Source organism: Symphalangus syndactylus, chromosome X (assembly GCF_028878055.3).
Source record: "Symphalangus syndactylus isolate Jambi chromosome X, NHGRI_mSymSyn1-v2.1_pri, whole genome shotgun sequence".
NCBI lineage: Eukaryota > Metazoa > Chordata > Mammalia > Primates > Hylobatidae > Symphalangus > Symphalangus syndactylus.
In genome coordinates, this window is record NC_072447.2 from 29,658,204 (window position 1) to 29,672,034 (window position 13,831).

At 39.0% G+C, this 13,831-nt stretch overlaps 1 protein-coding gene across 8 annotated transcripts in view; it reads left to right on the forward strand.

Annotated features, from left to right (window-relative positions):
• Nucleotides 1-12,792, forward strand: part of BMX (BMX non-receptor tyrosine kinase) — a 63,637-nt gene extending 50,845 nt beyond the window's left edge. For all 8 annotated transcript variants that reach the window (XM_063634549.1, XM_055269237.2, XM_063634550.1 and 5 more), the window contains 3 exons: nucleotides 3,027-3,145; nucleotides 4,864-5,021; nucleotides 12,344-12,792. In XM_063634549.1, coding sequence (XP_063490619.1) covers nucleotides 3,027-3,145; nucleotides 4,864-5,021; nucleotides 12,344-12,418 — 352 coding nt within the window. In that variant the 3' untranslated portion in view covers nucleotides 12,419-12,792. The remainder of the gene's footprint in view (nucleotides 1-3,026; nucleotides 3,146-4,863; nucleotides 5,022-12,343) is intronic.
• Nucleotides 12,793-13,831: the final 1,039 nt, after the last annotated feature.

A 13,831-nucleotide genomic window follows, 5' to 3' on the forward strand; every position in this document is an offset into this window, starting at 1 on the left:
AAGGCGTAAAACTAGACTCTGAGATTCTCTTGATGGGCATTCTACCACCACTTAATGATATGGAACAATTATTTTGATTACGATCGTTTTTTTAAAGTCTTCTTTTACCTTAATCCTGTATCTTAATACTATTTAAGCCTCAGAGCAAATTTTCATAGTTTTGCAAAGAAAATGAAGACATACACATTAACCTTTCTATTCAACATTTATTGAGTGCCTACTGAATACCTCAGTCCTGCAGGAGATACTGAGATGAATAGGATAGTCCCTGCTCTCAAAATGACCACAGTTTAGTCTAGAGGGTAAGTAGATATCCCTGACATTGAGACAAAATATAACTATAAAGTTGTGCTGACTCAATATGTAATTCTGAAGGTGAATAATGCAGTTTAAAAGAGATCTGAAGAGTTGACCAAGGCCAGGTTAATAGTTAGCAAACATTGCCCTAAAATGCCATAGGAGGATCTGTTTTTTTAATGTCTTCTCCAAAATTCAATGTTAGGGGATGCTTTTTGACCCTTGTGGCACATACCGTGGAAGCTATGGTAATTCCTCTGGGAGCCCTAAATATTGGCAAGATGTCCTTTTAGCTGTGTACTAGCTACTGTCACTCCAACCACCATACACTGAGTCCCCTACGCTGACACTCCAAACGTGTAGCTTTCTCAAGAGCAAGAAAAAAAAAAAATCTGCTGACAGGTTCTTAAAGCAGGGAGAAGCTCCCAGGTTAAGGGAACTGATCCCCACCTTTACTCTAAAAGCAAGAATATTGGCTGTTATGCCAGCATCCAGGGAACATGCTTTCACGTTCTCTGTAGCTTTGGAAAAGGGAGACTTTTCCAAAAAAAGATCCAAAGAAAAAGAGATCTTGCTCTGAGTAAGAGATCCTGGAAGCCATGTACCAGCCCTGTTGGTTATGAAGTTCTGTGGCCACATCAATTAGATGCCTGTGACTTCATCTGCTCCTACTAGCTTGAAGGAAGGTTTAAGCCACGAGCATCCCCAAACCAGGAGTGCCAGGGTAGTGTCTGGGTATCTGGTAGTGTCTGGAGAGCTGAGGGGTTCTGGGGAGAAAAGTATGGAATGTACTGTATGTAATCCTATGAAAGTGTAGTTTATTAATATTATTGTTAATATTTAGAAGAATGATCTTCCCAGCCAGCTATTTTAAATTACAGTGAGATCTCTAAAACATTTGGTGTGTAAATTGTATCCAAAATTCCAATTGCCATAACTCCTGTTGTTCTATTTTCTCTAATTAAGAGTCATTATGTGTTTGTTTTTGTTGTGGTTTTTGTGGGCAAATATATGATGTTCTCTTTTATTAATACTATAAATAATACGTACTTATTATAAGAAAAATAGCAGTAGTGTATAAAGTAAAAAGTAGAATTGTTAGCAGCAGTGAATCCGTAAAGATCTGCAGCAACTTAATTCTTGCCTCCTCAAAGGAAAGGATTCATCTGACGGGCATAAGGCAGACAGAGAGACTGAGGCAAGTTTTTGAGCAGGGGTGAGAGTTTATTAAAAGGTTTTAGAGCAGGAAGGAAAGGAAAATACACTTGGAAGAGGGCCAAGAGGGCAACTTGAGAGATCCAACTGCCCTACTTGGCCCTTGACTTAGGGTTTCATACATTGGCATAATTCCAAAGTTTGCATCTTTTCTCCCCTGATTCTTGCCTTGACGTGGGCTGTCTGCATGAGCAGTAGCCTGCCAGCACTTGGGAGGGGCCGCACGCACAGTGTGTTTACTTAGGTTGTGCATTTTTCTTTTACCAGTCGAGTATTCTTAGAGGAAGGTCATATACCAGTTAAACTCCATCATTTTGCCTCTTATTGCGCATGTTTGACCCCAGTTGCCCAACTCCTGAGATCATATCAGGAAGCTGTTGATCATCAGCTTCAAGTATTTTCTATCTGTTGGGAGACTGCCGTTCCCTGGCACCAGCTGCGACCAATTATTATTTTAGAGAGATGGTTAACAACTGCCTGACTATTACCTGACGGTCACCTAATATTCCTGGGTTGGGGGTGGGGGACTTCTCCTGCCCTGCTCATGTCTGCCTAGCTACATACTCTGACAGAATCTGTCCCTCATTTTCAGTGCTAGGAGTAACCCACTGCTCAGATGTTTGGTGGGTATCCTTTCAGACCTCATTCTTAAGTGTATCCAATTACATACACAAATATGCGCATTTACAACTTGTTCCCACACACAAAAAAATGGAATCACATTATACACACTTTCTTTTGCACATAACCATATACCATGAGCACCTTTTTATTTCGGTGAAGAGTTATCTCATTTTTTAATGGCTACATGCTATTCTATTGTATTAGTGTGCCATAATATATTTAATTACTCCTCAACATTGGGAACACTGAGGTTGCTTTCATTTTATCATTATTATAAACAAAGAGTTTAGTGAACATTCTTCAACATGTATTTTGGTTTTGATATCTCCATAGGATATTTTTGTTCATCATTATTCATAACAGCAGAAGATTAGAAGCAATTTACCTGGTTAAACAAATTATGTTTAATTCCTTCCATAAGAAGAAATAATAAGAGGGAATGGTATTCAGCCATTAAACATGATGCTGCAGTAGAAATGTAACCATATGGGGAAATGCTCATGATATACCATTAAATATAACAGAAACCCTATTTTGTTCAACTTATATATGTGGGAAATAAGATCAGAAAGTACAAACAAAAATGTATTTTGAGTGATAGAATTACAGGTTACCTTTAGGGTGGGTTTCTGAGTAATTTTATTTTTACTTTTTTGTGTTTTTCCATATTTACCAAACATTTTACATTGAGGTTTTGCTATATTCAGTTAGATATTATTTTTTAAATGCTTACAAACCATAAGCAGCCTCCAGCTAAGCCCACACATTGAAAGGGAGCAAAAGTTCCAGAAAACTGAGGCAGTCGACTGAGACTCTGGGTGGCTTCTGTGTCCTTCACCAGCCTGTGCCAGCACGGCTTAAGGTCTGTGTTGATGTGTTTTCCCTGGCAGGTATGTTCTTGATGACCAGTATGTCAGTTCAGTCGGAACAAAGTTTCCAGTCAAGTGGTCAGCTCCAGAGGTGTTTCATTACTTCAAATACAGCAGCAAGTCAGACGTATGGGCATTTGGTAAGGATGTGGCCACATACGACCTGGCCCTGTTTCTTAAGCTTACTTCCACAACAGGAAACCACAAGAGTAGCAACGTCCATTTTAAAAGGGCCCTTGAACACTTACAAAGTTACACATACAGGCTGAGAGAAGCAAGCTGTTGAAAAAGGTGATTTATTTTCTTGGGTTTGGTGTTAGGATGTCTTCTACACATTTTGTAATTTACATCCTGCTAGCACTTTCTCATAAAATCAAAAGGGATAAATCTACTCAGAGGTTGAGGTGGAAGGATTGTTTGAGCCCAGGAGTTCAAGTCCAGCCGGGGCAACACAGTTAATACTCTGTCTTTAGAAACATCAAAGGGGATGAAAGTTTTTCCAGTGAAGATTTCAAATAGTTTTTTAAAAGGAGTCATTGAAAGCTAAATCTGAGTTTTTGCTAAGCCCCAAACGTTGAAAAGACATCAATTTTCTGCATGAAAATAATGGGATAGCCATTCCCTTCTGTGCTGACCAATTCTTAGTGTTTACACTAAATTCATTCTTAAACAATATATCCCAGTGAGGATACCCAAAATGAATCAGGGCCTCTGATAGCAATTCCCAAAAAAGAACCCCACAGATATTTTGAAATAAGTGTGTAGCCTTCCAAAGAGAAAGTTACGAGGAAACTGCATTCTTTTGGATGGCTGTTTTAGACTGTGTGATTTAAGAGAAAAAAGCAGCCATAAAATTTATAAGGTTGCTTTATTATAAATATTTGAAACTGGCTAACTGTTGAAATTTTCTGACCTTGGCCAACACAGCACAACTGCCACCATTTAGAGAGCACTTGACATCTCAGTGCTCTTTTAAGTGCTTTACGTGTTTTATCCTATTTAATCCTCACAGCAAGTCCATGAGGTGCAAATATCCCATTTTATAGACGGAGAACCTGAGGCTGAGAGGGGTTGAGAAACTTATCCCGCCTGTAAGTGACAGAAGTCAACTTCAAAGGCCATGTCTAACTGATCCCAAATGCCACCCTCCTGACCACCATGACCAGAACCGAGATTTCTTAACCTGGGGACTGCAATTTCCTGGATGAGTTTTGGGGGACTGTGAACATACTGAAACTGAACACAAAAATGCTGTGTATTCACTTTCCCAAAGGCGGCCAGTGACTTTCATCAGATTCCCAAAAGGGCGCCTGACCCATATGAGATTAGGAACCACTGCAGCAATAGAAAGGAGAATGTTGTCAATGATTTTATCTTGAGATTTCCACTGAAGTGTAATCTGATTGTGCAATGAAATTGTTGCACGCAGCTGCCAAAGCCGAGAGACAGAAAGGGTGAGGACATCAACCACTCATTCATAAGGGTTGGCGCAGGAGTTCACTACACAGGTAGTTGTCACTGTGAGGCTGACAACTCACACTTCACAGGACTAGCTCAAGAATTATGTCTTGGCCCCAAGCGGTTCCTCTGTGGCTGCCCTTGCCATTCACCCATTTTCCAGCCAGCACAGATGTACAGGTATCAGGGAACATGGGGAAGAAACCCCAGGCTCCAGAAGCAATGGCACAGGCTCACCTTCCAAGCTCTGCTCATTTCGCTGGGACTCATTTCCCAGGGATCCCTCGCTCTGACCCATAGCCTTCCTGACCTGTTGTGTGAAACTCACTCCACGAACCCTGTACTTTCTGATAACAGCTCTCTTCCTTTTTTATCTGGGCCACCTCTTGGTGTGGTGCAGGGATCCTGATGTGGGAGGTGTTCAGCCTGGGGAAGCAGCCCTATGACTTGTATGACAACTCCCAGGTGGTTCTGAAGGTCTCCCAGGGCCACAGGCTTTACCGGCCCCACCTGGCATCGGACACCATCTACCAGATCATGTACAGCTGCTGGCACGAGGCAAGTGTATTCTCTGGGTGGGCTAGAAAGGGTCTCAGGCATATCCGGGGTGATTACTGCATCACCACTGGGACAAAGCTTTTTTGAGGGAAAGCACCTGGTACAGAGCAGGAGAAAATGGCCCTCAGCCCCTGCCCTAAAATGTTTGTAATCGAAAACATGCGGGTGCCAAACAATTTACTGAACAACTTATATACAGCAGTGTTCTAAGAGCACTATAAATACTAACTTACTTATGCATCGGGAAACACACTGAGGTAAGTACTATCATTGCTAGAACTAACAGAAGAGTAAACAGAGACTCAGAAAGGTTAAGTGACTTGCCCAAGGTCACATAGCTAGTAAGAGGTAGACTAGCTAGTGCCAGGGTCCCTGTTCTTAACTGCGACACCATGGAGCTCCTCAAGTAGAAAATGAGTAGCAGAAAACATCTAACCGCACGTAGAAAACACATAATGGATACTATCCCGTCTTCTCTCCCCCTGCCTCCCAAACACTGAATAAAAGCATTCCATGCAGGTAGAAGATAAGGGTAGCTTATGGGGAAGACATGGAGCTGAAGTTTCAGGGGATTAATTTGCAAAGCATCCACTAAGTTCATAGAACTAATGGAGGTTGTTAAGGAAGTATGAGGCTCCGTTTGTGCCCTCACTGAACTCAAAGTCTTTACACACACACACACACACACACAAAGAAAAAAAATGGGACTGAAAACACCAAGCAGTTTATAATTATGGGCCCAGATTAGAAAGACAAGGTTTTTGCCATAACTTTCAATGGCAAAAAACGTGATTACTTTTGCACCAACCTAATACAAGAAGCGCTCAGAGGAAAGAGAAACCAGCTTCCTGAGAGAAAGCAGCTTCTTGAATGCATTGGTGCCTGAGCTGAAGCAGGAAGTCTCTACAAAATTTCCCAAGTATGTGAGTGGAGACATTGTAAAAAGGGTGTCCAGGTGAGAACAGCACAAGCAAAGGTGTGGAGGCAGGAACGAGCATGGCACGCTAGGCTGGTGCTATTGTCGGAAGGGCTGGAGGTAAGTTTGGAAGAGTAGGTCTGGTTCAGGTTCTACAAGGTGAATAACAAGGAGACAAGTGAGAGTTTTGGTTTTTATAGGCGATGAGGAGCCACTGAAGACTTTTGATCAGTAACATGATAAAAGGAGGCTTTTGAGAACATTATTCTAAGAGCCCATGTTCATAATCATTATATGGTACTTCCTCAATGATAAAGGGCCTAATGCTGCATTCATTCATTCACTAGGAAAAGGCAAATTGCTGTAATGGTTAAGCCTGTGGGTTCTGGCATCAGAATACCTGGGTTGAATCCTGTCATGATCACTTACTAGTTATATGACCTTGTACAAACCTCCTATTATTATATCTGTGCTTCGCTGTAATGTAATACTTACCTCATAGAATTTTTGGGTGGATTGAATGAATTAACATTATAAAGTCCTTAGGACAGTGCCTGGTACACAGTGCTGTTTGTTATTAATATTTTTTTGTGTATATATATATATATATATACACAAAGCACCTATGCACCAGGCAGTGCGCTTGGTGCTAAGAATAAATTGACGCACACTACTTAAATAGTTTCTAAACTCTTGTACCGGAGCCTAGAGTCCCACTTTGGAAGAGTTGCTGATTGATTGCATCATATAACAATATTTTTCGTTTAGCCTTAAATTATCCCCTGGAATATGAGCACTCTGTAATTTCCCACCCTATGGCATTTGGAACAGTATATAAGGTTTCCCCACCTTTTTCTACCCCAAATGTTGACTATGGGAACTATGGATATTGACAGGGACATGCAGACTACAGTGGCCAACAGAGCACTTATGGCAAGGCATCTCTCGAGGGGGTGGCAATCACCATAACAATTACCAGCCATACTAAAGGAGAACATTGGAGAAAACAGGATGAGACGTTAAAGTAACCCATCTTGCAGGACGACGTTGAAGATTGGTCTTCTGTTGATCTAAGATGATTATTTTGTAAAAAACTTTCTAGTGTACAAGACAGTTGTGTCCAGCTGTATATAGCTGCCAATTAGTTTTCTTTGTTTTTACTTTGTCCTTTGCTGTCTGTGTTATGACTCAATATGGATTTGTTCATACACATTTTATTTGTATGATTTCATGTTAAACTTCAAATAAATGCTTCCTTATGTGATTGCTTTTCTGTATCAGGTACTATTACGTAGCTCTGTAAAAATGTAATTTAAAGTAAGCAATAATTAAGGCACAGTTGATTTTGTAGAGAGTATTGGTCCATAGGGAGAACCTATGGTCCTTTATAAATAGCCAGCCAGGGTCACCCTCTTCCCCAATTTGTAGATGTATTCTATGCTCTTAAGGTTTCATCTTCTCCCTGTTAACTGAGGTTTCTACCACACTTTTGAATAATGTTCTTTCCCCTCTGGTTATGTGAAGACTGTCCTGAGAGGAAGACATAAGTGTTGTGATTAGTAGAAACTTTCTAGTAGACCATGTTTCTTCTGGATTGTAATAAAATTGTTAGTAGCTCCTTCTGCTTTGTTCCTGTCTCTAGAAAGCCATCTTTGAATTGTTAATTACTTTGGCTTTAATCAGTGATCACCTAGAGAAAGCTTTGTAATCATAACACCATGACTTTAATTCTTGATAAAAATTCAGATGACACAGGAAAGAGCACTGTAAAACTGGTAGGAGCTATGGTTTAAGAGCATTGAAAGTAGTTACAACTCAAAGATTTTGGCAGAAAGGTATGAGTTTGGTCAAAAGTTAGATTAAAATTTGAAATAGTGGCAAAATCAGATTTAGTTGTGTTTTGTTTTCTCACAGCCACCACAAGACTGAACAAAATATTTTCTGTTTGGGCATTCTGAGGAAGCTGTATTACAGTTAACTGTTAATGCTGTGTGAGTTTAGAAAAAGTCTTGATAGTAAATCTAATTTTTAACACAGTTAGTGCATGAACTGAGTAGTTAAACATTTCCGTATTCAGACAGGAATAGTGGAAAAGGTATCTCAGGTGCGTTACTCAATCCAAATGTGACTGGATCATTATAGTGGACCCTCATGGTGCATTGAAAAGAAACCGTTTTATATCCAGGTTTCAGAGGACCTGGATAAATAAAAGCTTTGGATTTTGCATTCAGTGTAGTTAGTTGGATTTTGGGACCTTTGCCTCAATGTTAGCTACTGGGATTGGCATATGTGTTCACAGGCAGAGTAGTTGATCTCACACAACGAGTGCTCTCACAAAACTGGTGTAAGTTTCTTATGCTGATGAGCCCCCGCTTTTTTTTTTAATTTGGTGCCTACAACTTTGTTACAATGATTGTACTTGCTGGGCTATCAAGTTACAATGCTCTTGGCCTTTTTTGCTGCTGTTTCGCTATTTGTCCTTACACCTAGGCCAAGTACCAGTGTTAGCTGTTGGAAGGGATTCTGTTTATTCATTCAACATGCAACTATCCAACTTTAGGGAATGGAAGGAAGTTCATTTTTAAGTTGTGTTGTCAGCAGGTGCAGTGTCTAGGGTAGCGAATCCTGTAAGTTCAAATTTATGATTAGGTGACAAATTGACATTGAGATTGTCCTTTTCCCTGATTAAAAAATGAATAAAGCCTTTTTAAACAAACAAAAATGTTGTGTCTAAGATTATCAGGCAGCACTAGAGGGTCAGACTGGGTCTGGGTAGAGTTGGTCACAACCAGGCTGACTTACTGCTGTCATCTGTCAGATGAAGAAGAGCAGACAAGTGTTTTTCAGTTGAAGCCCAGAACCTCCCTGGCCCTCCCTACTCTAGCTCCTGGGAATATGACTGCACCATAGGATGGACAGGGGCCCTGAGTCGGGAGGAACTGCCTTCTTCTCACGGTTGGTTCATAAAAGCGTGTGAATTGTGGCAGAATCTGTGAAGAGGGATTTGCACTGAGACGACAATATCCAGTTAAAGCATTGCACCTAATGAGCAGAGCTGATAGATTTGGGTTTTCCCTCCTTTTTTAGATTTTATTTTGTGACTTTCCCAATTCATAGAGATTGAAAGAACATTCACAATTTTCATTAGATTTTGATTCATCCTTCTGGTATTTCTGTATGCAAAAACAAGCATATGTATAGATGTGTGTTTTCTTGCTTCCCTTTCTCTCTTACAAAGAAAAAGTAGCATATGAACTTCTCCTCTCCATAGGCGTTGCCTCACTAGCAATGTAAGAGGGTACCTGTTTTCTTACAACCTCACCAATGGAGTGCATTGTCAAGCTTTTGAAGAATTCTTGCCAATCTGATAAGTGAAAGCTTGATGACATCTTAGTGCAGCTTTAATATATATATCTTTAATTATGAGGTTGAGCTTCTTTTCATGTTTTTAAGGGTCATTTTGTATCTTTCTGAACTATCTGTCATGTCTTTTTTCTTTTTTCTATCAGGTTTTAAAGATCTCTTTACAAATTAGGGAGAGTAACACTTTAAGTTATCAGCTTTATTTGATTGAGGGTGGGTGGGTTTTTTTTTCTTTTTTTGACCATGCAGAAGTTTTTCTTAATATAGCTGAATATATCAATATTTGTTTTCATTGCTTCTGGAAATTGTCATAGATAGGCTTTCTCATGCCCAAATTATAATGACTTTTGCCCGGATTTTCCTCTAGTACTTTTATGATTGCATTATTTTCCATTTATGTTTCTGATATAGTTTGTGTTTGTTATGGTATATGGTATTAAATATGGCTCCAAATATATAATTTTATGGGATTATTCTGTTGTTGGCAGCCCTATTTATTAAAAGACCGTCTTATCACCAGGAATGAGATACCACCTTAATGGTGGTGAAATACCACCCTAATATTATACTAAATTTCCATATGTACTTGAATCTACTTGGAGACTTCCTCTTCTGTTCTTTGGTCTCTTTGTTCATGTGCTAGCACCACACTGCTCTGATTCTGTAGAGACTTTATGATATGTTTGAATACTAGGTAGGCTAGCACCCCTCATTGCTCACCTTACTGTATAATTTCTTAGCCATTTTTACATATTTTTTATTCTATAAACTAAAGAATCAATTTGTTTAGCTTGAAACAAACTCATTCATATTTTTGAGGAGATTGTATTTAGTTTGTATTTTAAGTTGGGAAATTTGACATCTTTATGATACTGACTTGTCCTAGTCTAGAACAAGGGAAGCTTTTTTTTTTTTTTTTTTTAAGACAGAGTCTTGCTGTATCACTCAGGCTGGAATGCAGTGGTATAATCTAGGCCTACTGCAACCTCCACCTTCCAGGCTTAAGTGATTTTCATGTCCCAGCCTCCCGAGTAGCTTGGACTACAGTTGTGCACAACCACAGCTAGCTAATTTTTGTATTTTTAGTAGAGACAGGGTTTCGCCATGTTGTTCAGGATGGTCTCGAACTCCTGGCCTCAAGTGATCCACCCACCTCAGCCTCCCAGAGTGCTGGGATTACAGGAGTGAGCCACTGCGCCTGGCCAGGGATGCTTTTTTTTTTTTTTTAATTATAATTTAGGTTTTAGGGTACATGTGCACAATGTGCAGGTTTGTTACATATGTATCCATGTGCCATGTTGATTTCCTATACCCATTAACTTGCCATTTAGCATTAGATATATCTCCTAATGTTGTCCCTCCCCCCTCCCCCCACCCCACAACAGTCCCCAGAGTGTGATGTTCCCCTTCCTGTGACCATGAGTTCTCATTGTTCAATTCCCACCTATGAGTGAGAACATGCGGTGTTTGGTTTTTAGTCCTTGCGATAGTTTACTGAGAATGATGTTTTCCAGTTTCATCCATGTCCCTACAAAGGACACGAACTCATCAATTTTTATGGCTGCATAGTATTCCATGGTGTATATGTGCCACATTTTCTTAATCCAGTCTATCATTGTTGGACATTTGGGTTGGTTCCAAGTCTTTGCTATTGTGAATAGTGCCGCAATAAACATACGTGTGCATGTGTCTTTATAGCAGCATGATTTATAGTCCTTTGGGTATATACCCAGTAATGGGATGGCTGGGTCAAATGGTATTTCTAGTTCTAGATCCCTGAGGAATCGCCACACTGACTTCCACAATGGTTGAACTAGTTTACAGTCCCACCAACAGTGTAAAAGTATTCCTATTTCTCCACATCCTCTCCAGCACCTGTTGTTTCCTGCTTTTTTAATGATGGCCATTCTAATTGGCGTGAGATGGTATCTCACTGTGGTTTTGATTTGCATTTCTCTGATGGCCAGTGATGATGAGCATTTCTTCATGTGTTTTTTTGGCTGCATAAATGTCTTCTTTTGAGAAGTGTCTGTTCATGTCCTTTGCCCACTTTTTGATGGGGTTGTTTTTTTCTTGTAAATTTGTTTGAGTTCATTGTAGATTCTGGATATTAGCCCTTTGTCAGATGAGTAGGTTGCAAAAATTTTCTCCCATTTTGTAGGTTGCCTGTTCACTCTGATGGTAGTTTCTTTTGCTGTGCAGAAGCTCTTTAGTTTAATTAGATCCCATTTGTCAATTTTGGCTTTTGTTGCCATTGCTTTTGGTGTTTTAGACATGAAGTCCTTGCCCATGCCTATGTCCTGAATGGTATTGCCTAGGTTTTCTTGTAGGATTTTAATGGTTTTAGGTCTAACATTTAAGTCTTTAATCCATCTTGAATTAATTTTTGTATAAGGTGTAAGGAAGGGATCCAGTTTCAGCTTTCTACATATGGCTAGCCAGTTTTCCCAGCACCATTTATTAAATAGGGAATCCTTTGCCAGGGATGCTTTTTTGTATAGTCAAGTCTACATTTGCATTTTTCAGCACTGTTTTAAAGTCGTCCCCATTTTAGAGGGGGAGACTTTTTTTAGTGTTTTATTTTGGTGGCGTTGCTATTATAAATGGGGTTTTCTCTTCCATGATAACTTCTAAGTGGTTACTGTAGGTATATGTGAAGGCTATTGATTTTGTATGTTAATTTTATATCCTGCTCTCCTAGTGAATTCCTTTATTCTTTAAGACTGTTCTAACACTGATACTCTCAGATTTTCCAGGTATACACTAAAATGCTTGCAAATAAAGAGACTTTTTCTTTTCCAATTATTGGGGCTCTAATTGTTCTTGCTTTCCAATTGCATTGGTTAACACCTTCAACATAATGTTAAGAGTGGTTATTATAGTGAGCGTCCTTGCCTTATTTCTGACCTCAATTGAAATGTCTGTTGTGTTTCCACATTTTAAAAGTTGCTAGCTTTAGGACTTAGATGTAAATATTTTATATATTTTATCATTGATCATAACTTTCATCATCTAAAACACTGGGTTTCTTGTTTTTGTTTAGCTTCCAGAAAAGCGTCCCACATTTCAGCAACTCCTGTCTTCCATTGAACCACTTCGGGAAAAAGACAAGCATTGAAGAAGAAATTAGGAGTGCTGATAAGAATGAATACAGATGCTGGCCAGCATTTTCATTCATTTTAAGGAAAGTAGCAAGGCATAATGTAATTTAGCTAGTTTTTAATAGTGTTCTCTGTATTGTCTATTATTTAGAAATGAACAAGGCAGGAAACAAAAGATTTCCTTGAAATTTAGATCGAATTAGTAATTTTGTTTATGCTGCTCCTGATATAACACGTTCCAGCCTATAGCAGAAGCACATTTTCAGACTGCAATATAGACACCGTTCATGTGTAAAGACTGAGCAGAACTGAAAAATTACTTATTGGATATGCATTCCTTTCTTTATATTGTCATTGTCACAACAATTAAATATACTACCAAGTACAGAAATGTGGACACTTGTCTTGATATTTCAATGTTTTCAAACTTCAGTAGGCATGATAATCAAATGCAGAGTTCATGAAAAGATTCCTAGAAACTACCTCCATAAAACCTGGCGGAGGAGGTCTGAGTGCAGCCTGTGAATTTGTACTTTTAGCAAACTCCCAGCTGTTACTGAAGCAGTTGTTCTGAACTGCCCTAGGGGACCTCATTATATGGTGGGGTATCATTAGGTGGTCCATTATCCAATCCAAATGGCACAATTCTCGTCTAATACCCAGATTAGTACAATGACTCTTTGTGTCATGTATAAAACTAAAATTAAATAATATTAAATAATATATTAAATATGTTTCACATAAAGCAAATTTTTTTAAGATGCTAAGGTACAATTTCTAGAATTATTTACATTGTTGCTTTCTAATCATCTTTTTTTTTAAGTAGACAGTTTATTTGGGTCAAGTTTAAGGATTATAACCTGGGAGCAAAGACTCAAGTTGCCTGGAATCTACACTTTGATTAGCAGCAGTTGCAAGAGGAGTTGTAAAGACAAAAACAAAGGGACAGAGAGTGGGTTGATACAGAGTTGTTTGTCAGAAATTTTTATTTATTTAAAGAAATAACATTGGTTATTGATTAGATATATATCATTATGGTTTACGGTATGAGATATAGTGTCCAATGTGGTATTATTAGTGTAATATATATCTACTTGTGGCAATAGTGAACAGTTTCAAGAGATGAATACATAATTTAAAGGGGGAGAATGACATAACTGCACTTTCATTTCAATGTCTGAGTTTGATAACCAAAAGTACTTTCATTTTTTAGATAAAAATTTTCTATTTCCCAAATCTCAAGACCTGGATACAAAATGTAGAGCTGCAGATTTAAGGCCTGAATGGCTGGAGTAGCAGGTGTTACCTGCACATTTGTGAACATTTTACCAAGAGAAAAAAGGGGAAAGTGGAGATTCTCATGTCTACATGTGTACTCAGTGAACACATGTTACTCTGATGAGGTTTGTGGGACCCATGGTCTCCAAATC